Source organism: Nerophis ophidion, linkage group LG07 (genome assembly GCF_033978795.1).
Source record: "Nerophis ophidion isolate RoL-2023_Sa linkage group LG07, RoL_Noph_v1.0, whole genome shotgun sequence".
NCBI lineage: Eukaryota > Metazoa > Chordata > Actinopteri > Syngnathiformes > Syngnathidae > Nerophis > Nerophis ophidion.
In genome coordinates, this window is record NC_084617.1 from 32,621,025 (window position 1) to 32,646,565 (window position 25,541).

A 25,541-nucleotide genomic window follows, 5' to 3' on the forward strand; every position below is an offset into this window, starting at 1 on the left:
CTTGAATTAAAAAAATGTTCACAGGGGGTACATCACTGAAAAAAGGTTGAGAACCACTGGTCTACTTCATCAATAATACTACAGAGATTTACCCAAAAGTGGGGGTTTGTTGTGACGGCTTTTTTGTTTCTCTTGATGTAAGAAGTCATTCAGTTTCATCTTTGATGGAATAAACAGCACACATGTTTTTGTGTGTCAAAGATACTTCAAGTTGTAACACAACACTATATACAAAACCTATTATAGACAAAACTTACTATAGACAAAACCTACTATATACAAAACCTACTATACACAAAACCTATAATATACAAAACCTACTGTACACAAAACCTACTATACACGAAACCAATTATACACAAAACCTACTGTAGACAAGATTTTTGTAATGATGGGGTCAGTAAAGTTAAACATGACTGCTGAATGTAAAACTGTTGTTGTCACCCAAAACTTTGGTCTGACAGGACTTAAGTCTACTACAACTATGAGGACTTAAGTCTGCTGCTACTCTGAGGACTTATGGCTGCTGCTAAGATGAGAACTTACCATGAATTGAGTAACGTGGACCCCGACTTAAACAAGTTGAAAAACTTATTCGGGTGTTACCATTTAGTGTTCATTTGTACGGAATATGTACTGAACTCTGCAATCTACTAATAAAAGTATCAATCTAGCAATCAAAAAACTTATGTCTGCTGCAATTATGAGGACTTAATTATGCTGCTACTATGAGGACTTAAGTCTGCTGCTACTATTAGGACTTAAGTCTGCTGCTACAATGACGACTTAAGTCTGCTGCTACTATGAGGACTTACGTCTGCTGCTACTATGAGTAATTAAGTGTGCTGCAACTATGAGGACTTAATTCTGCTGCTACTATGAGGACTTAAGTGTGCTGCAACTATGAGGACTTAATTCTGCTGCTACTATGAGGACTTAACTATGCTGCTACTATGAGGACTTAAGTCTGCTGCTACTATGAGGACTTAGGTCTGCTGCTATTATGCGGGGTTCAGTCTGCTGCTACTATGAAGACTTAGGTCTGCTGCTACTATGAGGACTTCAGTCTGCTGCTACTATGAGAACTTAAGTCTGCTGCAACTAAGAAGACTTAAGTCTGCTGCTACTATGAGGACTTAAGTCTGCTGCTACTATGAGGACTTAAGTCTGCTGCTACTATGAGGACTTAGGTCTGCTGCAACTATGAGGATTTAAGTCTGCTGCTACTATGAAGACTTAGGTCTGCTGCTATTATGCGAAGTTCAGTCTGCTGCTACTAGGAGAACTTCAGTCTGCTGCTACTATGAGAACTTAAATCTGCTGCAACTATGAAGACTTAAGTCTGCTGCTACTATGAGAACTTAAGTCTGCTGTTACTATGAAGGCTTAAGTCTGCTACAACTATGAGGACTTAATTCTGCTGCTACTATGACGACTTAGTCTGCTGCTACTATGTGGACTTAAGTCTGCTGCTACTATGAGAACTTACGTCTGCAGCTACTATGAGGACTTAAGTCTGCTGCTACTATGAGGACTTAGGTCTGCTGCTACTATGCTGACTTCCGTCTGCTGCTATTATGAGAACTTAAGTCTGCTGCAACTATGAAGACTTAAGTCTGCTGCTACTATGAGGACTTAAATCTGCTGCAACTATGAAGACTTAAATCTGCTGCTACTATGAGAACTTAAGTCTGCTGTTACTATGAAGACTTAAGTCTGCTACAACTATGAGGACTTAATTCTGCTGCTACTATGACGACTTAGTCTGCTGCTACTATGTGGACTTAAGTCTGCTGCTACTATGAGAACTTACGTCTGCAGCTACTATGAGGACTTAAGTCTGCTGCTACTATGAGGACTTAGGTCTGCTGCTACTATGCTGACTTCCGTCTGCTGCTACTATGAGAACTTAAGTCTGCTGCAACTATGAAGACTTAAGTCTGCTGCTACTATGAGGACTTAAGTCTGCTGCTACTATGATGACTTACGTCTGCTGCTATTATGCGGAGTTCAGTCTGCTGCTACTATGAGAACTTAAGTCTGCTGCAACTATGAAGACTTAGGTCTGCTGCTACTATGAGGACTTCAGTCTGCTGCTACTATGAGAACTTAAGTCTGCTGCAACTATAAAGACTTAAGTGTGCTGCTACTATGAGGACTTAAGTCTGCTGCTACTATGAGGACTTACGTCTGCTGCTACTATGAGGACTTACGTCTGCTGCTACTATGAGGACTTACGTCTGCTGCTACTATACGGAGTTCAGTCTGCTGCGACTATGATAACTTAAGTCTGCTGCAACTATGAAGACTTAGGTCTGCTGCTACTATGAGGACTTAAATCTGCTGCTACTATGAGTACTTAAGTCTGCTGCTACTATGAGAACTTAAGTTTTGTAATGATGGGGCAGTAAAATCTTCACGGACTTCGTAACCGGTCGAGCTTTAAGTTACGATCGATTTTTGATAACTGGGGATTATAATATCCAAGTTTGCTGTGAATCGCACCTTAGCCAAAGACTTTTTAAGCCTAATAGACTTAATTTGACACGGTCGGTGTCGGGCTGGACACATGACAAAGGACACACACTTGACCTTGTCTTATCCTTTGGCTGCAAGGTGTCTGAAGTTGAAACACATGTTGCTATATTATTCTCTGTAAGGTGCTTACAAAGCCAGGCCACTCCGCGTACGCACAATTTACCCACAAACTGCATCGTCGTTTTCCAAATCTATCACCTCATCTGAGATCCTTTCTCATTGGGATTTGCTTAACTCCACCCCAGACATTTAGTAACACCTGCATGGAGGTCCTGGCCCCATTCAAACACACGCACCAAACCAATGACGCAGCCATGCTTGATCGACAACACCCGCCAGCTCACACATGCGTGTCAAAGCGCTGAGCGAAGTGGAAAAAAGACAACCTTTGCGCCTCTCTACAAATATTAAGAGACAGTCTAGTAGAAAATCAAATGGCATCAAAGAGCACCTATTTTTCTAATCTTGTGTCTAACAAAAACCATTAAGTGCTATTTAAAGGCCTACTGAAATGAGATTTTCTTATTTAAACGGGAGTAGCAGGTTAATTTAATGTGTCATACTTGATCATTTCGCGAAACTGCCATATTTTTGCTGAAAGGATTTAGTAGAGAACATCGACGATAAAGTTCGCAACTTTTGGTCGCTAATAAAAAAGCCTTGCCTTTACCGGAAGTAGCAGATGATGTGCGCGTGATGTCACGGGTTGTAGGGCTATTCAGCAGCAAGAGCTATTCGGACCGAGAAAGCAACGATTTCCCCATTAATTTGAGCGAGGATGAAATATTCGTGGATGAGGAAAGTTTGAGTGAAGCACTTAAAAAAAAGAAGAAAAAAAAGAAAAGGTGACGGCTCCAGGCGGCGGCAGTGGGAGCATTTCAGATTTAATTAGACACATTTACTAGGATAATTCTGGAAAATCCCTTATCTGCTTATTGTGTTACTAGTGTTTTAGTGAGATTCAAATGTCATACCTGAAAGTCGAATGGCTGCGGTGAACGCCAGTGTCTCCGAGAGAAGCCGAGGAGCCAAAATCCCAGCTGCCTTTTTGAGCTGCAGGAGGAGGTCGCATAATCCACTGAAGTCTCCGGTAAGAGCCGACTTAATATCACAATTTTCCCATCCAAAAACTTGCTAGTTGACGTAGAGAAACATGTTCGCTTGACCACTCTGTGTTAAAGCTTCACAACAAACAAAGAAACACCGGCTGTGTTTCGGTTGCTAAAGGCAACTGCAATCCACCGCTTTCCACCAACAGCATTCTTCTTTATAGTCTCCATTATTAATTGAACAAATTGCAAAAGATTCAGCAACACAGATGTCCAAAATACTGTGTAATTATGCGATGAAAAGAGATGACTTTTAGCCGTGTGTGGTGCTGGGCTGAAAGGTTTGCTCCAGCCAATAACGTCACAAGCACGCGTCAACATAAGCGTCATCATTCCGCGACGTTTTCAACAGGATACCTCGCGGGAAATTTTAAATTGCAATTTAGTAAACTAAAAAGGCCGTATTGGCATGTGTTGCAATGTTAATATTTCATCATTGATATATAAACTATCAGACTGCGTGGTCGGTAGTAGTGGGTTTCAGTAGGCCTTTAACACTTTGAACTGGCTTATTAATTCACTGAACTCAAACAGTGTGGTGCCTTCTTCTACTCTGTCAACAATTGTTAACATTTATAACAGAGAAAATGTCCATAATTAGACAATCCCTTCTTGCTGCTGCGGTCTCAGGGGAAACATGTTTTAGTGCCTTCCAATGGTTTGAGCCAGTAACTTAACTAAATAGTTCAAACCCTCTGCATGTCCCATGTCAGCTTTTTCAAAATGTTTTTAACTCTATTGGCCGTTATATTGTCCATCTAGTCAAATCCTCCCTGAGGTGTGGATGCTTCCCAGCCTCCTTGTGGTCCAACAATTACCTTGATCCCAATATTTTATCACATTTTAGACCACTCAAAGTTGCCATTGTTATCCTAGGTCCAAGAGATGATTCTTTATGGTCAACTTCTTCCTTATCTGAACTCAAATGATATTGGGGAAACATTTCAGTCTGGTTTTGAAGGCCAACTGAAACCCACTACTACCGACCACACAGTCTGATAGTTTATATATCAATGATGAAATATTAACATTGCAACACATGCCAATTCGGCCTTTTTAGTTTACTAAATTGCAATTTTAAATTTCCCCGAAGTGTCCTGTTGAAAACGTCGTGGAATGATGGCGTGTGATGGCGGACTGTCAGGAAATATTAGCGCTGCACCACACACGGCTAAAAGTCGTCTGCTTTAATCGCATAATTACACAGTATTTTGGACATTTGTGTTGCTGAATCTTTTGCAATTTGTTCAATTAATAATGGAGACTATAAAGAACAATGCTGTTGGTGGAAAGCGGTGGATTGCAGCTTTCTTTAGCACCGAGACACAGCCGGTGTTTCTTTGTTTTTAACACTAAGCGGTCAAGCGAACATTTTTCTCTACGTCAACCAGCATGTTTTTGGATGGGAAAATTGTGATATATATCTTACCGGACACATCATTGGATTATTCGTCCTCCTGCAGTAGCTGTTTAAAAGGCAGCTGTGAGCTTGGCTCCTCGGCTTCTCTCTGAGACACTTCGTGTTCACCGCAGCCATCCGACCTTGAGGTATGTCTTTACAATCTCACTAAAACACTATTAAAACAATAAGCAGATAAGGGCTCTTCCAGAATTATCCTAGTAAATGTGTCTAATTACATCTGAAACGCTCACACTGCCGCCGCCCGGAGCTGTCGCTTTTTATTTTATTTATTTTTTCTAGTCCTTCGCTATCAATATCATCATCCACGAATATTTCATCCTTGCTCAAATTAATGGGGAAATTGTTGTTTTCTCGGTCCGAATAGCTCTTGCCGCTGGAGGCTCCCATTAAAAACAATGTGAGGACGTGAGGAGCCCTCATCCTTGTGACGTCATCGTCTGCGACTTCCGGTAAAGGCAAGGCTTTTTTATCAGCACCAAAAGTTGCAAACTTTATCGTCGATGTTCTCTACTAAATGCTTTCAGCAAAAATATGGCAATATGATCAAGTATGACACATAGAATGGACCTGCTATCCCCGTTTAAATAAGAAAATCTCATTTCAGTAGGCCTTTAAATCACAGAAACTGCACTTTGAATGACTTGCTTTTATCTGTGGACTCAGGTTAATCTGCAGTTCTTGTGCTTTTACATTTCACTGCTGTGGACCACCGCTTTCTTTCAACTGGCTTTGAGTCTTGTGTGGGTATGAAGTGTAGAGCTCTAAAATGGTTACCAACAGGAGTTTTTCTGTACACCTGGGCCAGTACTCCTCCTCTGAGTCTGCCCTTAAGTGTGGTGTACCCCAAGGTTCAAGTTTAGTACCTGTCCTCTTTTCTGTATATACGCTTCCCGTGGGCGCTGTTTTTAAAAAGCACAATTTGTCTTTTCACTGTTTCACAGACCATATTCAGATGTACTTTCCCTGTTTCACAGATCATATTCAGATGTACTTTCACTGTTTCACAGACCATATTCAGATGTACTTTCACTGTTTTACAGACCATATTCAGATGTACTTTCACTGTTTTACAGACCATATTCAAATGTACTTTCACAGTTTCACAGATCATATCTAGATGTACTTTCACTGTTTCACAGATCATATCTAGATGTACTTTCACTGTTTCACAGACAATTTTCAGATGTACTTTCACTGTTTCACAGACCATATTCCGATGTACTTTCACTGTTTCACAGACCATATTCAGATGAACTTTCACTGTTTCACAGACCATATTCAGATAAACTTTCACTGTTTCAGACACGATATTCAGATGTACTTTAACTGTTTCACAGACATTATTGAGATGTACTTTCACTGTTTCACAGATGATATTCAGATGTACTTTCACTGTTTCACAGAAAATATTCAGATGTACTTTCACTGTTTCACAGACTATATTCAGATGTACATTAACTGTTTCACACATGATATTCAGATGTACAGTACTTTCACTGTTTCACAGACCATATTCAGATGTACTTTCACTGTTTCACAGACCATATTCAGATCTACTTTCATTGTTTCACAGACAATATTCAGATGTACAGTATCTGCCTATGACAGTACCAATATGCAGGTTGCCATGAATACTCTGCAGAACGGTTTGCATGATGTACAGGAATGGTTGGAGGCAAATTGTTTATACTTCAACAAAAATAAAAGAGAAATGGTGGTATTGGTCAAACAAAGCCGCTGCAAGGACATAACAGTGCTACGGTCCTCATGTGCTATGGTCCTCATGTGCTATGGTCCTCATGTGCTTTGGTCCTCATGTGCTACGGTCCTCATGTGCCATAGTCCTCATGTGCTATGGTCCTCATGTGCGATGGTCCTCATGTGCTTTGGTCCTCATGTGCTATGGTCTTCAAGTGCTATGGTCCTCATGTGCTACGATCCTCATGTGCTATGGTCCTCATGTGCTACGGTCCTCATGTGCTATGGTCTTCATGTGCTATGGTCCACATGTGCTATGGTCCTCATGTGCTTGGGTCCTTATGTGCTATGGTCTTCATGTGCTATGGTCCTCATGTGCTATGGTCATCGTGTGCTATGGTGCTATGATCCTCAAGTGTTACGGTCCTCATGTTGCTATGGTCCTCATGTGCTATGGTCATCATGTGCTATGGTCCTCATGTGCTATGGTCCTCATTTGTTATGGTCCTCATGTGCTATGGTACTAATGTGCTATGGTCCTCAAGTGCTATTGTACTAATGTGCTATGGTCCTCAAGTGCTATGGTCCTCATGTGCTATGATCCTCATGTGCTATGGTCCTCAAGTGCTATGGTCCTCATGTGCTATGATCCTCATGTGCTATGGTCCTCATTTGTATGGTCCTCATGTGCTATGGTACTAATCTGCTATGGTCCTCAAGAGCTATGGTATTCATGTGCTATGATCCTCATGTGCTATGATCCTCATGTGCTATGGTCCTCATGTGCTATGGTCCTCATGTGCTATGGTACTCATGTGCTATGGTCCTCAAGTGCTATGGTCCTCATGTGCAATGGTCCGCATGTGCTATGGTCTTCATGTGCTATGGTCCTCATGTTGCTATGGTCCTCATGTGCTATGGTCCTCATGTGCTATGGTCCTCATGTCCTCATCTCCTAATGTGCTATGGTCCTCATGTCCTCAGTTCTCAGTAGTCCAGACTGTGGAACGACCTTCCAGTATCTTTTAGGTCCTCCCAGTCGGAGACAATTTACAACTAGTCTAAAAAACAGAGGATATGGAGCCTTTTCAGTGGCCCAGACAGTGGAACAACCTTCCATGATCTATTAGGTCCTCTCAGTCTCTGAGACAATTTACAACTAGTCTAAAACCAGATGATATGGAGCCTTTTCGGTGGCCCAGACTCTGGAACAACCTTCTATGATCTATAAGGTCCTCCCAGTCTCTGAGACAATTTACAACTAGTCTAAGAACCAGAGGATATGGAGCCTATTCAGTTGCCCAGACTGTGGAACAACCTTCCATGATCTATTAGGTCCTCTCAGTCTCAGAGACAATTTAAATCCAGGCTAAAACCAGAGGAAATGGAGCCTCTTCAGTGCCCCAGACTGTGGAACAACCTTCCATTGTCTACTAAGTCCTTCCAGTCTCTGAGCCAATTTTCAAACTAGTCTAAAAAAAAAGAGGGGATGGAGCCTTTTCAGTGGCCCAGACTGTGGAACAACCTTCCATGATCTATTAGGTCCTCACAGTCTCTGAGACAATTTAAATCCAGGCTAAAACCAGAGGAGATGGAGCCTTTTTAGTGGTCCAGACTGTGGAACAACCTTCCATTATCTACCAGGTCCTCCCAGTCTCTGAGACAATTTAAAAGTCATCTAAAAACCAGAGGAGATGGAGTCTTCTCAGTGGCCCAGACTGTGGAACAACATTCCATTATCTACCAGGTCCTCCCAGTCTCTGAGACAATTTAAAACTCATCTAAAAACCAGAGGAGATGGAGTCTTCTCAGTGGCCCAGACTGTGGAACAACCTTCCATGATCTATTAGGTCCTCCCAGTCTCTGGGACAATTTAATTCCAGGCTAAAATAATAGGAAATGGAGCCTTTTCAGTGGCCCAGACTGTGGAAAAACTTTTCATTATCTATTAGGTCCTCACAGTCTCTGAGACAATTTAGATCCAAGTTAAAGACATATTTTTACTCTCTGGCGTTCAAATCCAGTTAGACAGGATATCTTGGTTGTTTTTATTTCTTGTTTTATCCTTTTTTTATTTATTACATTTGAGTAGTTTAGGTGCTATATTCTGCACTTCTCTGAAGGTATATTTTACTACTGTATTTTGATTCATCCCTCTGTGTTAGCATGTCAACATGACACTATGTGTCCCTTTTTTTATGTCTGTACATCACATTGTTTGAACGTCATGCAGACGAGCGGATGAAGTGTGCCGCCATGACGAGAGGCTGAAGAGAGAGAAACCTGTCTGTTGGTCATTCTCTGGCTGATGGTGTCACTCATAATGCGAACATATTTTTCTAATATTTTCGCTGTCGACCTTCAGAGTCCCAAAGATTGACTGGTTGGCGACCCCTGGTATAGACTACGGTGTGTCAGAAAGTAGTCTTTGCCATTAGGTAAATGTGCCAATCTTGCATTTTGTAGTGTTGATACAGTAAGTACCGTAATTTTTACACACATGCTGTTTGTCTTCACAATAATGCTGTGACGCATGACGGAATCCTCTGCGCATCGCGGGACCGGCAAGGTGGGGGCGTGGAACGCCGCAAGTAGGAAGTGAACGTCCGCAGTAGACAAGAGAAAATTGTTTCTTGGTCATTTTTTATGAAAATGTGCCCATGACTGTTTGAGTTGTGTGGCAAAGTAACACAATCTCTTTGGCGGAGGTAAGAAAGTCTGCCTTCTGTAAAGCAAAGCGCTACATGCTAGTCCCGACGGAATTGGTGGCTGGAATCAAAAGTAAAGAATTTGAAACCCGTCCCTAAGTCTGCTATCTTGGGTACTCACCTGTGTGGCATCCACTTCTAGTGTTTGCCTTCTGCCCGCCACTTGGTTCTTCAGGTCTTGAATCTCAGTCTCCAGAAGCTGGATGACTTCTTCATAGTCCTGCTCGACGGTGCTAGCCTGACGCTGTCCCGCTTCCGTTTGGGCTGCCTGCAGACGACTCTTTAGACGGACGTTTTCCTCCACAGTCACGCACGCTTTCTTAAAGGACAGCAAGATTTAGATTTTTAACTGGAAATATTGCTTTTTTACTTTGCCAGTTGCTATAATATGCCAGTGTGGATTTGTTTTCTATGTCTCATACCTCAGAAGTCTTCTGGAGCTCATCCTCAAGGGTCTTCTTACGGGTTTCCATGTCCTTAAGCACCACCTTTCAAAGACAAATCCATAATACTAGTGAAACTAATGTGTGTGTGTGTGTAATTTGGGAAATTGTGTTAGATGTAAATATAAACAGCATACAATGATTTGCAAATCATTTTCAACCTATATTCAGTTGAATATGCTGCAAAGTCAACATATTTGATCTTCAAACTGATAAACGTTTTTTTTTGTTGCAAATAATCTTTAACTTTAGAATTTGATGCCAGCAACACGTGACAAAGAAGTGGGGAAAGGTGGCAATAAATAATGATAAAGTTGAGGAATGCTCATCAAACACCCTTTTGGAACATCCCACAGGTGTGCAGGCTAATTGGGAACAGGTAGGCTCCATGATTGGGTATAAAAACAGCTTTCCAAAAAATGCTCAGTCTTTCACAAGAAAAGATGGGGCGAGGTACACCCATTTGTCCACAACTGCATGAGCAAATAGTCAAACAGTTTAAGAACAACGTTCCTCAAAGTGCAATTGCAAGAAATTTAGGGATTTCAACATCTCCGGTCCATAATATCATCAAAAGGTTCAGAGAATCTGGAGAAATCACTCCACGTAAGGGGCATGGCCGGAAACCAACATTGAATGACCGTGACCTTCAATCCCTCAGACGGCACTGTATCAAAAAACAACATCAATCTCTAAAGGATATCACCACATGGGCTCAGGAACGCTTCAGAAAACCACTGTCACTAAATACAGTTTGTCGCTACATCTGTAAGTGCAAGTTAAAGCTCTAGTATGCAAAACGAAAGCCATTTATCAACAACATCCAGAAACGCCGCCGGCTTCTCTGGGCCCGAGATCATCTAAGATGGACTGATGCAAAGTGGAAAAGTGTTCTGAGGTCTGACGAGTCCACATTTCAAATTGTTTTTGGAAATATTCGACATCGTGTCATCCGAACCAAAAGGGAAGCGAATTATCCAGACTGTTATTGACGCAAAGTTCAAAAGCCAACATCTGTGATGGTATGGGTGTGCATTAGTGCCCAAGGCACTGGTAACTTACACATCTGTGAAGGCACCATTAATGCTGAAAGGTATATACAGGTTTTGGAACAACATATGCTGCTATCTAAGCGCCGTCTTTTTCATGGACGCCCCTGCTTATTTCAGCAAGACGATGCCAAGCCACATTCAGCATGTGTCACAACAGCGCAGCTTCGTAAAAAAAGAGTGCGGGTACTTTCCTGGCCCGCCTGCAGTCCAGACCTGTCTCCGATCCAAAATGTGTGGCGCATTATGAAGCGTAAAATACGACAGCGGAGACCCCGGACTGTTGAACGACTGAAGCTCTACATAAAACAAGAATGGGAAAGAATTCCACTTTCAAAGCTTCAACAATGAGATTCCCCCAGTTCCCAAACGTTTATTGAGTGTTGTTAAAAGAAAAGGTGATGTAACACAGTGGTGAATATGCCCTTTCCCAACTACTTTGGCACGTGTTACAGCCATGAAATTCAAAGTTAATTATTATTTGCAAAAAAATAAATAAATTTTATGAGTTTGAACATCAAATATGTTGTCTTTGTAGTGCATTCAATTGAAATTGGGTTGAAAAGGATTTGCAAATCATTGTATTCCGTTTATATTTACCTCCAGCACAATTTCCCAACTCATATGGAAACAGGGTTTATATATATATATATATATATATATATATATATACTGTATATACACACACACACCCACACACACATATACAAACACTATATAGCCAAAAGTATTTGGCCATCCATCCAAATGATGAGAATCAGGTGTCCTAATCACTAAGATATTGGACTAAGAATTTGGAGGTAATCCTCTGAGGATTACCTCCAAATTTTTCAGGACAACCTAAAATCATCAGCCCGGTGGAAATGCACCAATTTTGTGAGGAGGAGTGGTCAAAAATTAAAGCAGAAGCTTGCCAGAAGCTTGTGGATGGCTACCAAAAGTGCTTTATTGCAATGAAACTTGCCAAGGGACATGTAAGTAAATATTAACATTGCTGTATGTATACTTTTGACCCAGCAGATTTGCTCACATTTTCAGTAGACCCATAATAAATTCATAAAAGAAGCAAACTTCATGAATGTTTTTTGTGACCAACAAGTATGTGCTTCAATCACAAAAAATAAGAGTTGTAGAAATGATTGGAAACTCAAGACAGCCATGATATTATATTCTTTACAAGTGTATGTACACTTTTGACCACCACTGTACTGTATGTGTGTATATATAAATATATATATATATATATATATATATATATATATATATATATATATATATATATATATATATATATATATATATACACCGTATTTCCTTGAATTGCCGCCGGGCATATAGTATGCGCCTGCCTTGAATTACTGCCGGGTCAAACTTGCTTTGCAAAATAATTAGCGCATGCTTAGTATTACCGCCGGGTCAAAATCGTGACATCACGAATGACACTTCTCCTGTCATCATTTTCAAAATGGAGGAGGCAGATTTCAATACCGGTAATTTGAAATCGCATAAAGGGAAGAAGATTAAGAGCTATTCAGTTGGATTTAAGGTCCAAGCTATTGAATACTGGTATGCTAAAAAGAACAGTAAACAGCTATGTTTTATTAATATACCTGTGGAGCCGACAGTCCGACAGACAGGCAGAGCACGCTATAGGCCTGCCCAAAATGGCGGCGAGCGAGCGAAGAGGAGGAACAAAAGAGCGACCTGGACTGAGGTTTTATTGAAAAATAAACAAAGTCAAACTGCTCAAGCCATGTCCTTCCTTGGTGGTCCTGGGAACCCGCAAGACGACGGCTTGAGACCGTCACAATACCGTAGCTGTGTGTGTTAAATATAAGTCATTAAATGACACCCGCCTCCTGGTGGTAGAGGGCGATAGTGATCTTTCTTGCGACTACTCTGCAGCAGAAGTGAAATGAGTGACGTGTATTGTGCTAGGACGGATATGACGCGGCGGGTGCACGACGGACCTATGCTGGCTGTGTAAACAACCGGGCTGAAATAAAGCATGTTCCAGTCCTAAATACCCAGTGTTTTATTTATACAATAACTAACACGTCATGTTGGCAGCGGTGGAATAAAGAGATCACCCACGGAGCAGAATGGGAGGGGGAGTTGTTCGAGGATTATTCGGTCGTCCCCCGCACCCGAGCTAACTGATAGCAGCGGTTTGATAGCAGTTTTCTAAACTGGACTTTCAATCGAGGCAGGAGGTAACAAAGGAAGATCTCCATCGAGACAGAGAGACTTTTAAAACTGAAGAAAGATAAGGAAGACTTCTATAAAGAAGTTACCGATGCTTTTGATCAGAAGGAGCTGGCATGGATTTCATTTATAGGTAAAGGTAAGACCATTTTTCATTTATTTTTTTATTTAGCCTTTATTTAACCAGGTAAAATCCCATTGAGATCAAATATCTCTTTTCCAAGGGAGACATGGCCAAGAGGGCAGCAGCAAGGTTACATTAAAAACAGTAAACAACACATAAAACATCACATTTACAACATTTAAACTTGCTCATTTGACACATGTGCATACAGACAAAGTAGACTGCAATCCTTTCACAGAAGCTTTAAACTCATTTACTGTAACAAGGGTTTTAAGTTGAATATTCGATAGTAGGTTATTCCAAGCCTTCGGTGCTGAAAATAATAACCATGTTAAGGTTTTTTTTATTAAATGTGCTTTTCATGATGGTATCCTTACATCACACTCAAATTTTTACTGCATGCCTTTGGTAAGTGCCGGAGTGAGAAGAGGTTTTAAAATAATTAGCGTATGCTTACTTTTACCGCATGCCTTTGGTAAGCGCAGGAGTGAGAAGAGGTTTTAAATTAATTAGCGCCCCGGCAGCAATTCAAGGAAATACGGTATAAATATATATATATATATGTATATATATATATATATATATATATATATATATATATATATATATATATATATATATATATATATATATAATAAAATGTTATTTTATGGAAAAGTGTGTTTGCTGCACCTTGAGCTGCTTCATTTGCGTCTGCAGCTCCTTCACTTCTGTCTGGAAGTGCTCCATCTCCTCACCACTGTAGCTGCACTGCGACTCGTACGTCTGCAAGTGGAGAGCATCTTTTTTTAGCACACCCAAAGTGTTGAAAAGAATGATATTGTGTGTCAGGTGTCACCACCGTGGTGTCCTTTATAAGATGGAACCGTATCAAAATGATATCACAGTGCGATAATATTATGGTCAGAACAAAAAGATGTTTGACTTAGACAAACTTTAATGATCCACAAGGGAAATTGTAGTTCAGTTACAAAAGATGGAAAGGATAAGGATGGAAAGAATAATGCAGGTATAAAGTAGACTAAACATGTACCATGGTAGAAATATAAAATATATCATAGCTGTAATATTTACAAATTATATATACAGTATATAATTGTGAAAGTCTCCCTCTATGGTAGGTTCTCCTGGAGCCGATAGATCTTCTGGGAGCCCAGTTGTCAGGTTTGAACAAGTCTTTATTTGCAAGCGCCCACGCACAAGGATAGCCCGCTTCCCAGCAGTCTTGGGAAGCCATGTGGGAGCGGAAGAGGAAGTCGGCCATGGCCATCTGCGTCCCCGGTCCGTGGATCACTCTGAAATTGTCGGGTTGTAACGCTAGATACCAACGGGTGATCCGCGCATTGGCATCATTCATGCGGTGGAGCCACTGGAGGGGTTTGTGGTCCAAGCAGAGGCCGAATGAGCGCCCCAGAAGGTAGTATCGGCGGGCACAGACCGCCCACCGGATGGTGAGGCACTCCCTCTGCACCGCGTTGTACCTTACCTACCGGTCTGAGAATTTCCGACTGAACAGCACCGGGCGATCGACGCCCCCCCCACCTGATGGGACAAAATAGCTGTCAGCCCTCTGCCCGACGCGTCAGCATGCAAAAAGAACGGTAGAGAAAAATCATGTGCAGGACCGGCTCTTAGCAGAGGGCCTTCTTAACCCTCTCAAATGCCTGCTGGCACTGCTCCATCCACTGGACTAGATCTGGAGCACCCTTTCGGGTGAAGTCAGTTAGTGGGCTGGTCAGGTCCGCAAACCGGGAGATAAACCTCCGGTAGTAACCTGCCAGTCCCAAAAACTCTTTTTTCGTCTTGGGGGTTGGGCAGGCCGCAATCGTCGCTGTCTTATCTACTTGTGGGCACACCTGTCCTCCTCCAAGTGGTACCCCAGATACTGTACCTCCCTCTGGCCAACTACGCACTTCCCATGGTTCTCGTTCAGCCCCACCCGCCTCAGGGACTCGAGCACCGCCTCCACCCTCTGCATAGGCTCCGCCCAGCTGTCACACTGGACGATGACATCCTCCAGATAGGCGGAAGCATTTGCAGCGTGGGGACGCAGCACCCGGTCCATGAGTCTCTGAAATGTGGCGGGCGCCCCGAACAAGCCGAACTGAGGTGTCACGAATTGGTATAAACCTTCCAGAGTGGAGAACGCCGTTTTTTCCCTTTCAGGAGGTGGACATGGTAAATTTGGGTGTTTCAGCCCTGGTCTGAACGCCGAACCTCATAATCGACGTCACTCAACAAACTGTGTGATCACAAAGGGTCCTTGCCACTTGGCGAGTAATTTAGAGCTGGATGGAGTAATACAAGCACTTTCTCTCCCAGTGAAAATGTTCTTTGCTGCGTTCCTCTGTTATACAGGTGCTGCTGACGTTCCTGGGCCCAGAGCAAATTCTCGCGTGACAAGTGACCCAACGTGTGAAGTTTTGCTCTCAGGTCCATCGCGTTACAAGTGACCTAACGTGTGGAGTTTTGCTCTCAGGTCCATAACGTATTGTATTTCATTTTTGCTGGGGCTTAGACCATTCTCCCAGCTTTCCTTAATGAGGTCCAAAACCCCGTGCGGCTTCCTGCAGTACAACAATTCAAAGGGGGACAATCCCGTGGAGGCCTGGGGAACCTCCCGCATTGCAAAGAGCAGGGGATCCAACCATTTATGCCAATTTGGTTTGTCCTCGTTCACAAATTTAGTGTGAAAGTGCGCCGCCTGGAAAACCATTTTCCGACAGCGTTTCGGCACCAACAACTGGGTGATTTCTTCTCCCGTTTGAGTGTCATGAGTCAGTCTGTATAATCTATCCCTAATTAAAGCAAAGTGAGGGAATACTCGCGCTGTTCCCGGGCGCACCAGCTGACCGTCAATAGAAATCACTTGGTCCCAAGCTGAGCGCAGTGTCATCCCGAGACTGCTTTAGGGGGAAGTCCTCCGTGGGGTGCCAGGAGGGCTTCCCGAGAAGCCTCTGCCGGTTCTCCCTCGGCAGTGTCGGTTGAACCCGCGTCGCCACTAAGAACCGCGCAGATATTCCCCTTTCCTACTGGTTGTGAACACACCCCTGCACACTGCGTCACTAAATTGTTAAACCCCGCCCAATTGGTAACCAGGATTAAGGGGTGCGTAAGGAGCGCACTTACAGCAACCTTGACGCTATACTTTTGTTTTCCACATCGAATTTCCACCGGCACCACAGGGTATTCGTGCACATCTCTATGAACATATCTAATTTTCACCTGTGCTGTCTGCCTCAAAGCTCTGGGTCGAACCAGGTTCTGGTGGATCGTGGATTGCTCGCAGCCCAAATCCACCTTCACCCGGTGTGTACTCCTTTGTATCCTTACCGGAATACAGTACGTCTTACCCGGGCCGGGGGAGGGCGCCGGAGGGCCGACAACCCGGATCACCTGCCTCACCTCCACGCGTGGAGGTCCCTGACTCATACGACCGGGCTGCCCAAGCCTCCAGCACGCCTGATCAGGCGTTTGAAGGGCCGTTTGCGCGGGAACCACTGTATCCGCAGCAGCCGGGACCTGCACGGAAGCACAAGGAAAAGTCAAGTCAGTTGCACGGCGACGCGGGACCGGCGACGCCACATTCTCTCACTGCACGTGCGGCCTGCGCAGCACTGGTGCCAGGCGCTCAGCCGCCTCCGCGGTCCTCTTCTCCCTCTGTGCTTCGCGTTGCACCGTCAGATGGTCCTCTGCTAGCGTCACTGCTGTCGCCAGGTCTTGGGTCCAGTGGTAGCGGACCCAGGCCACTGTCAGCGCTGGGATCACCTCCAGGAACTGCTCCAAGACAAGCCGCTCCACCACCTGGACGTCGCCTTCGCCCGGCTGCAGGCAGCGTGTCACCGCATCTCAGAGCTGTTGCCCCAAAACAAACGGACAATCCTCCACCCCCATGCGCAGCGCCCGGAACCAGCATTGGTGGTCTTCGCTGGTGCTGCCAGTTCGGTCAAGCACCGCACGTCTCAAGTCCGGGAAGCGCACGCGGGATTCCACTGGTAGGCTGAGCGGCGCCCACTGCGCTTCTCCAACCAGCAGTGGCAGCAGGCGTACTCCCCTTTCCTCCTCTGCACACTCGCATGCCTACGTCGAGACCACAAAAATGTAAGCCTGGGGGTCCTCTTTCTCCCCATGCGTTGCATGGAGACGGCCGCTGATGTCGGCGCTGCCGTTCTGACCCGGTACGTCAGCGCTCGCAGAATCTGGCTCTGCTGGGCCGCCTGGAGACGGACCGCCTACAGCTGCTGTTGACTCGCTGCCGTCAACTTTGCGAGTACTTGCGCCAGCACTGTCAGTGGGTCAGGCGTGGAGATCCTTGGCTCTCAGGTCTATTGGGCGCCAGTTATGAAAGTCTATGGTGGGTTCTCCTGATGCCGATAGATCTTCTGGGAGCCCAGTTGTCAGATTTGAACAAGTCTTTGTTTGCAAGTACCCACGCACACGGATATCCCGTTTCCCAGCAGTCTTCGCTCTCGTGACTTATTAGTCTGCTCGCTCTCTTAGTCTCTCGCTAATGTGTCTCTTTCTGCTCCAACTCCCAAGTCCAACCCCTTGTCTCGTCCCGGCTGCTGCTGCACAATAATATATACTGATAAATTATATTATTATTTTATATTATATTTTTATAAAAGATCTCAAACACACATTAAATGACCTAAGCGCCCTCAGGAGAAACAGTCTGCTCATGTCCTTCTTGTAAGCAGCTCTGCTGTTGTCCTTGCAGTCCAGTCTGCTGTTGTCTTTGCAGTCCAATCTGCTGTTGTCCTTGCAGTCCATTCTGCTGTTGTCCTTGCAATCCAGTCTGCTGTTCAAGTGGACTCCCAGGTACTTGTACTGCCCCATTGGTGCCACCTCCCGGCCATGGATCTTTATGGGCTCCACAGGGGTCATTCTCTTCTTGGAGTCGATGACCAGCTCCTTGGTCTTGTCCACATTAAGGGGCAGATGGTTCGCCTGAGACCACTCCACAAAGTCAGCGATCAGTGTCCTGTAATCCCATTCCTGTCCCTTTGTAACCACAGCAGAATCATTTGAGTATTTCTGCAGGTGGCAGGTCCTGGAACTATACTGGTAGTCTGAGGTGTACAGGGTGAACAGGAAAGGAGACAGGACGGTCCCCTGTGGAGCACCCACACCACTGACCACAGTATCCAAATGGGAGCTCCCCAGTCGCGCAAACTGGAGCCTGTGAGACAAGTAACCAGTGATCCAGGAGACAATATAGGAACTGACAACCATCCTGAACAACTCGTCACTCATCAGAATTGTCTGAATGGTGTTAAAGACACTGGAGAAATCAAAGACCATGATCCTCACAGAGCCCCTCCCACCATCCAGGTGAGAGTGAGCACGATGCAGCAGGTAGATAACAGCATCATCCACTCCTACATGGGGCTGATATGCAAATTGTAGAGGGTTCAGGGTAGGAGACACCAAGGGTCTCAGCTGATCCAGCACAAGTCTCTCGAGGAACTTCATGACATGAGACGTCAGAGCAAACGGTCTGAAGTCATTCAAGCCCGATTAGATGGGCTTCTTGGGCACTGGCACTATGCAGGATTTTTTCCATAGCACTGGTATCCTTTCTAACTTCAGATTCAGGTTGAAGATGAAGTGCGGGATCTCAGCCAGCTGAGGAGCACAAGTCTCCGGGACCCAGGGGTTGACTCGGTCAGGGCCTGCTGACTTGGCTCGGTTGACTCTCTCCAGCTGTCGTCTCACATGGCCAAGTGTCAGACACACCAGGCTGGCTTTCTCAGTGGGTGTCACAGTCAGTCTGTCTGTTTTTCTCTGTGTGTCTTTGGGAGAGTGGGCGTGTTTTGGGCGTAGGCTTGGCTCCAGCTCTCAGCCTGACACAGCTGATCCCAGCACCCTAATCACTCACCTGCCTGCCATTAACTCATCACCTGCAGCCTACAAATGTTTAGACTCCACTCGGCGCGATTGCCAGATCGTTTCACCTTGCTACATGTGGTAACGCTTCTCGCCAGTTTGTCCTAGAATTCTAGCAATTTTGATAATCTTGCAAACCTGCTATTTTTTGTGTTTTTTTCTGTCACGGGGGGGTAAAATGGGTGGACCCAAATGCAGTAAAGACAAGCTGAAATAGTGTTCAAGGGTTATTATTAATAAAACCTGAGGGAAAAGGAGGCAGCTTGTAGTCCTAGGCTTTGCAGTCCAGGAGAGCACACTGAGGCTAGCAGGCTGAGGCTAGCAGGCTGTGGCTAGCAGGCCGAGGCTAGCAGGCCGAGGCTAGCAGGCCGAGGCTAGCAGGCTGAGGCAGGCACACACGGCAAGTAGGGAACTGAAGGCAGAGGAAAAAACACGGGTAAGATGAGGAGCAAAAAAATAATAAAAAATAGCAGGTTTACAAGATTATCAAAATTGCTAAAATTCTAGGACAAACTGGCGAGAAGCGTTACCACATGTAGCAAGGTGAAACGATCTGGCAATCGCGCCGAGTGGAGTCCAAACATTTGTAGGCTGCAGGTGATGAGTTGATGGCAGGCAGGTGAGTGATTAGGGTGCTGGGATCAGCTGTGTCAGGCTGAGAGCTGGAGCCAAGCCTACGCCCAAAACACGCCCTCTCTCCTCAAGCGACACTTTTGGTGGCCTACCATGGATGCTGATACCCGTGCTTTTGTGTCTGCCTGTACTGTGTGTGCCTGTGGAAAATCCTCCAATCGACCACCTGCCGGCCTACTCCATCCCTTGCCAGTCCCAAGCCGCCCCTGGTCTCATATTTCACTGGATTTTGTCACTGGCCTCTCAGGGAAATTCGGTTATCCTCACTATAGTGGACAGATTTTCCAAATCAGTGCATTTTGTGGCTCTACCCAAACTCCCCACATCCCTGGAAACAGCCAACCTCATGGTCCAGCATGTGTTCCGTCTTCATGGTATTCCTTCAGATGTGGTCTCTGATAGAGGGCCTCAGTTTACTTCAGAGGTTTGGAAGGCTTTCTGTCGGGCTATTGGAGCAACTGTGAGTCTGACTTCAGGTTATCACCCTCAGTCTAATGGGCAAACCGAACGGGCAAATCAAGACCTAGAAGCGGCCCTCCGATGTGTCGTTGCTAAGAACCCCTCCTCTTGGAGCACCCACCTGGTATGGGTTGAGTATGCCCACAACTCATTACCCTGTGCAGCTACTGGAGTGTCACCATTTGAGGTATCCTTAGGATACCTACCTCCGTTGTTTCCTGCTGAGGAAGATGACATCTCCGTACCTTCAGTACAGGCTCATATGCGGCGTTGCCGCAAGGTGTGGAAAGATGCTCGTGCTGCCCTCCTCCGCTCTGTGGACTGAAATCGTCGATATGCTGACCGACACCGAAGTACGGCCCCTGTATACCATCCTGGTCAGCAGGTGTGGCTTTCCTCTAAAGACCTCCCCCTGAAGGTGGACTCTAAGAAACTTGCACCCCGGTATGTTGGCCCTTATGAAATCATTTCCATCATCAATCCAACAGTAGTTAAACTCAAATTACCTGCACGCTGGAGGATCCATCCCACCTTCCATGTCTCTCAACTGAAGCCTGTTTCAACCAGCCCACTGTCTCCCCCTGACACGCCCCCTCCTCCCCCCCGTGTCATCGATGACCACCCAGCCTACACGGTCCGGCGACTGCTGGATGTGCGCCGTCGGGGTAGAGGTCTACAGTACCTGGTGGACTGGGAGGGGTATGGACCTGAGGAGCGTGGCTGGGTGCCACGCAGCTTCATCCTGGACCCTTCCCTCATCTTGGCTTTTCACCGCAGCCACCCGGGCAAGCCTGGGGGATCGCCTGGAGGCGTTCCTTGAGGGGGGGCACTGTCACAGTCAGTCCGTCTGTTTTTCTCTGTGTGTCTTTGGGAGAGTGGGCGTGTTTTGGGCGTAGGCTTGGCTCCAGCTCTCAGCCTGACACAGCTGATCCCAGCACCCTAATCACTCACCTGCCTGCCATCAACTCATCACCTGCAGCCTACAAATGTTTGGACTCCACTCGGCGCGATTGCCAGATCGTTTCACCTTGCTAGATGTGGTAACGCTTCTCGCCAGTTTGTCCTAGAATTCTAGCAATTTTGATAATCTTGCAAACCTGCTATTTTTTGTGTTTTTTTTGCTCCTCATCTTACCCGTGTTTTTTCCTCTGCCTTCAGTTCCCTACTTGCCGTGTGTGCCTGCCTCAGCCTGCTAGCCTCGGCCTGCTAGCCACAGCCTGCTAGCCTCAGCCTGCTAGCCTCAGTGTGCTCTCCTGGACTGCAAAGCCTAGGACTACAAGCTGCCTCCTTTTCCCTCAGGTTTTATTAATAATAACCCTTGAACACTATTTCAGCTTGTTTTTACTGCATTTGGGTCCACCCATTTTACCCCCCTGTGACAGTGGGGGTGGAAGTGGGGGTAAAGAAACAGCAGTGGCAGGCAACAGTGAAGGAGTTTGTAGATTGATGGTCAGGGGAGCTGGGAGGACAGGAGTAGTGGGGGAAGGGCTAGTAAGGGGTGCATTTCTAAATCTATTGAAAAACAAATTCAGCTGGGCTCTGTCTCCACCCCCATCCAGCAGTTTGGCTTTGTTGTTGAAACCTGTGATGGTTTTCATACCCTTCCACACATCTTGAGTGTTATTCTGCCGGACTTTGACCTTGAGCTTCCTTTTGTAGGCATATTTTCCTTCTTTCAGCTGGCCTTTAAGCTGCCACTGTATCCTCCTAAACTCATCCCGATCACCAGATCTGAAGGCTAGCTTCTTTTCATTCAGCAGCACCTTTAGCTGGCTGGTGATCCAGGGCTTGTTATTTGGTAAACAGTGGACAGTTTTTGTAGGGATGATGGAGTGCTCACAGACATGTACGTAGTCTGTGATGCAGTCTGTGATGCTGTCAATGTATGTCCTGTGAGGCTTACAGAGCACGTCCCAGTCTGTGGTCTCAAAACAGTCCTGTAGGGCGAGACATGCTTCCTGGTTCCTCCTCCGCACTGATTTTGTTGAGAAAGGCTGCCTCCTCACAGCAGGAACATATTGAGGTGTAAAAAGCACTAGATTGTGATCAGACCATTCCAGGGGGGAAGAGCAGTGGAACTGTATGCATCTTTTAAATTATCATACAGTAGGGCCAGAGTCTTATTGTCCCATATTGGTGGAAAGTGGGTAAAATTGAGTCGAAAGAAGCATTATTAAAGTCACCCGAAATGAGAATGACGGCATTGGGGTGTTTGGTCTGTAGCCTCGCAACAGCTGCTTGAATGGTGTTGCAAGCAGCAGCCTCGTCTGCAGAAGAATGGATCTACATTCCGATGAAGATTACAGAAGTAAACTCCCTTAGCAAATAATATGGTTGAATTTGTGGGACAAGCGGTAGAAAATGGATGGATGGATGAATTCCAACGCCCAGAAGTTCAATTTCTGGCATACAAACACACTCCTTTACAGCAACATGTCCAGGATCACACCACCTCTTCTTCACCAAGAAGGCAATTGCACCGCCTTTTTTCTTACTGCTCAGGAGTGTGTCTCTATCCGCCTGTGAGGTTGTGAAGCCGGGTGGGGACGCACTGTGGTCCGGGAAGTCCGCGTGTAGCCAAGTTTCCGTAAAGCACATGATACTGCACATGGCACACTCCTTTTGAGTTCAGACGAGCCCGAACCATTTGTCCATTTTATTCTGCAAAGACCGAACGTTCCCCATGAGGACAGTTGGAATCCATCCATTTTCTACCGCTTATTCCCTTTGGAGTTGCGGGGGGCGCTGGTGCCTATCTCAGCTACAATCGGGCGGAAGGCGGGTGACACCTTGGACAAGTCGCCACCTCATCATCGCAGGACAGATGAAATTGCAGGCTTAGATGTCCTTCTCTACTCCTTCATCTTTGTGCCGGCACGACATCCCCGGCCCTTTTTCTGTAGTTCCACGGGAATGTTGGGCTGCGCACCCCGTAGCGCTGGCAAGGAGAGCGCAAACAGCTCCTCGCGTGTGTAAACAAACAAACAAACAGCTCCTGGCATCTGTAAACAAACAAACAACAAGCTTCTGGCGCGTGTAAACAAACAAACAGCTCCTGGCGTGTATAAACAAACAAACAAACAAACAGCTCCTTGCATCTGTAAACAAACAAACATAAAGTTTCTGGTGCATGTAAACAAACAAACAGCTCCTGGCGTGTATAAACACACAAACAAACAAACAGCTTCTGGCGTGTGTAAACAAACAAACAGCTACTGACGTGTGTAAACAAAAGGCCGGCTGTTCAACTGATCAAAGCCAAAGACAAAACAGCCGGAAAAAAAGAGAAAAGTAACAAAAAAACATAAAGGCGCCAAAGAACCATAATTTGTGGTTTATGGAAAAGATAAGTGACAAAAAAGCAAGAACAGTTGAGAATAATACCAAAAATAAAGTAAAATGAAGGATACAGGATATGTGTTTTGTTGTTTGTGCTATGGCACCGTATTTTAGATGAGTTTGCTTACATTTAGTGCTTTGAACTGGAATTACAATTGCCGTTCCATTCGTCACTCCAAGCAATGCATGTAAGTTTTACAATATAACTAAAACAATTCTTAGTTACTGAAGTGTCCCATGTATGGTGTCTGTAGGAGTGTTTTCATGCATATTTGTACGTGCTATCGTAGTGTAATCAAGCTAGCGTCGCTAGCATCAGTTAATATGCTAACACATTTATAAGTTTCTGTGTTAGTATTATTAACTTACATTATTTTTGTATTGTTTCAGTTTCACAAATTCAGCAAAATGTCACCGTGGAGTCTGTTTAGCTGATTGTAGAGCTAGCTTGTGCAGCTAGTGGGTCCATGACCTTGACTTTTGTTTTGTTTATTCAGACGTTTTACTGCCCTGTTACAGACACTATTTAGAAACAACTAAGGTATATAAATAAACATTTACAGAATATTTCTGTGTAGCTAACTCATTTCACAACATATAGATCTGCGACTTATAGTGGGGTGTGGCTTATATATGGAAAACAATTTTTTCCTTCTTATATTTAGTGGGTGCTGCTTATATACACAGGTGTATAAGCAACACCCACTAAAGTTAAGAACCACCACTAAAGCGCTCTATAGTTTGAAAAAAATGGTAGTTTAAGGAAATAAAATATACTCTATTCTAACGTCGTAGAGACACCAAAGTACAACAAATGCAGACTCTGCCAGGTTTAAATATTGATTTGTATATCATGTGCAGAGAAATAAAGGGAAATAATATTGATTGATCCCAATGGAAACAGATACAGTGAATACAATGGGAGTCAGTGTTGAGCCTTGATGGACGCCACAGCTAGAGGGCACTGTGTGTGATGTGATTCACAGAAGAGTCAACAATTAAAATAAAATCATTAAATAGTAGGTTAAAACCTTTCATTATCGTTCAAATTCAAGTAAAACTAAAGATAAATAAAATATTTTTTTCTAAAACTTTTGATAGAAATGTGCACACACACACATGCACGCACGCACACACACTCACAAACACTTACCGGGGAGTGAAAGGCTGATGTGTCCATCAGACTGGCGGCTTGGTGACAGGAAAACATGAAGGGTGCGTCTCCTAAACTGAGTTCCTCCAGGTTATCCTGGAAAATGTTTCGTGTGGCGGCCACAAAGTCTGGTGACCGACAAATGAGAAGAAACGCTCATCAATCATTGTCACACAAACTCAAACTTGATTCTGTTATTTTCGACGTCCTTAGTCCTCATTAGTGTCAGCTCCACCTCATCTCAGCTGTCTTCAGGTGAGACACCTTGGACTGGTAGCCAGCCAATCACAAAACACAAGCATCTTTTATTGTCTATGTCCCTGGTTCCTTTTTTTGTCAGCTCTACCTTTTCTCAGTTGTCTTCAGGTGAGACACCTTGGACTGGAAGTCAGCCAATCACAAGACACAAGCATCTGTTATTTTATATGTCCTTGGCCTGGGCATGGACAGCAAACCGTAGTCCAGGCAGTGGATCTACATTGCCTGGGCATGGAACTATGGAGGGCAAGTTGTTGTCCGGGCAGTGGATCTACAAGGCCTGGGCATGGAACTACAAACCTCGTTTCCATATGAGTTGGGAAATTGTGTTAGATGTAAATATAAATGGAATACAATGATTTGCAAATCATTTTCAACCCATATTCAGTTAAATATGTTACAGACAACATATTTGATGTTAAAACTGATAAAGATTTTTTTTTGTTGCAAATAATCATTAACTTTAGAATTTGATGCCAGCAACACGTGACAAAGAAGTTGGGAAAGGTGGCA

The 25,541-nt window shown here is 44.7% G+C and overlaps 2 protein-coding genes across 3 annotated transcripts in view; both read right to left on the bottom strand.

The window, feature by feature from the left end:
• Nucleotides 1-25,541, bottom strand: part of si:dkeyp-72e1.9 (syntaxin-binding protein 4) — a 220,597-nt gene that overhangs the window by 11,199 nt on the left and 183,857 nt on the right. For both annotated transcript variants that reach the window (XM_061905997.1, XM_061905998.1), the window contains 4 exons: nucleotides 24,771-24,898; nucleotides 13,970-14,062; nucleotides 9,899-9,964; nucleotides 9,598-9,795 (listed from right to left, as the gene is read on the bottom strand). In XM_061905997.1, the coding sequence (XP_061761981.1) occupies nucleotides 9,598-9,795; nucleotides 9,899-9,964; nucleotides 13,970-14,062; nucleotides 24,771-24,898 (485 nt within the window). The remainder of the gene's footprint in view (nucleotides 1-9,597; nucleotides 9,796-9,898; nucleotides 9,965-13,969; nucleotides 14,063-24,770; nucleotides 24,899-25,541) is intronic.
• LOC133556257 (uncharacterized) lies at nucleotides 14,070-19,859 on the bottom strand. Its single transcript, XM_061906000.1, has 2 exons — nucleotides 19,717-19,859; nucleotides 14,070-19,598 (listed from the first exon to the last, which is right to left on the bottom strand). Exon 2 carries the CDS (start codon nucleotides 18,770-18,772, stop codon nucleotides 17,909-17,911), a length of 864 nt encoding a protein of 287 aa, XP_061761984.1. The 5' UTR covers nucleotides 18,773-19,598; nucleotides 19,717-19,859; the 3' UTR covers nucleotides 14,070-17,908.

Excerpts from the sequence above, each read along its gene's own strand:
- LOC133556257 (XM_061906000.1), bottom strand. The coding sequence starts at position 18,772 with ATGAAGTTCCTCGAGAGACTTGTGCTGGATCAGCTGAGACCCTTGGTG.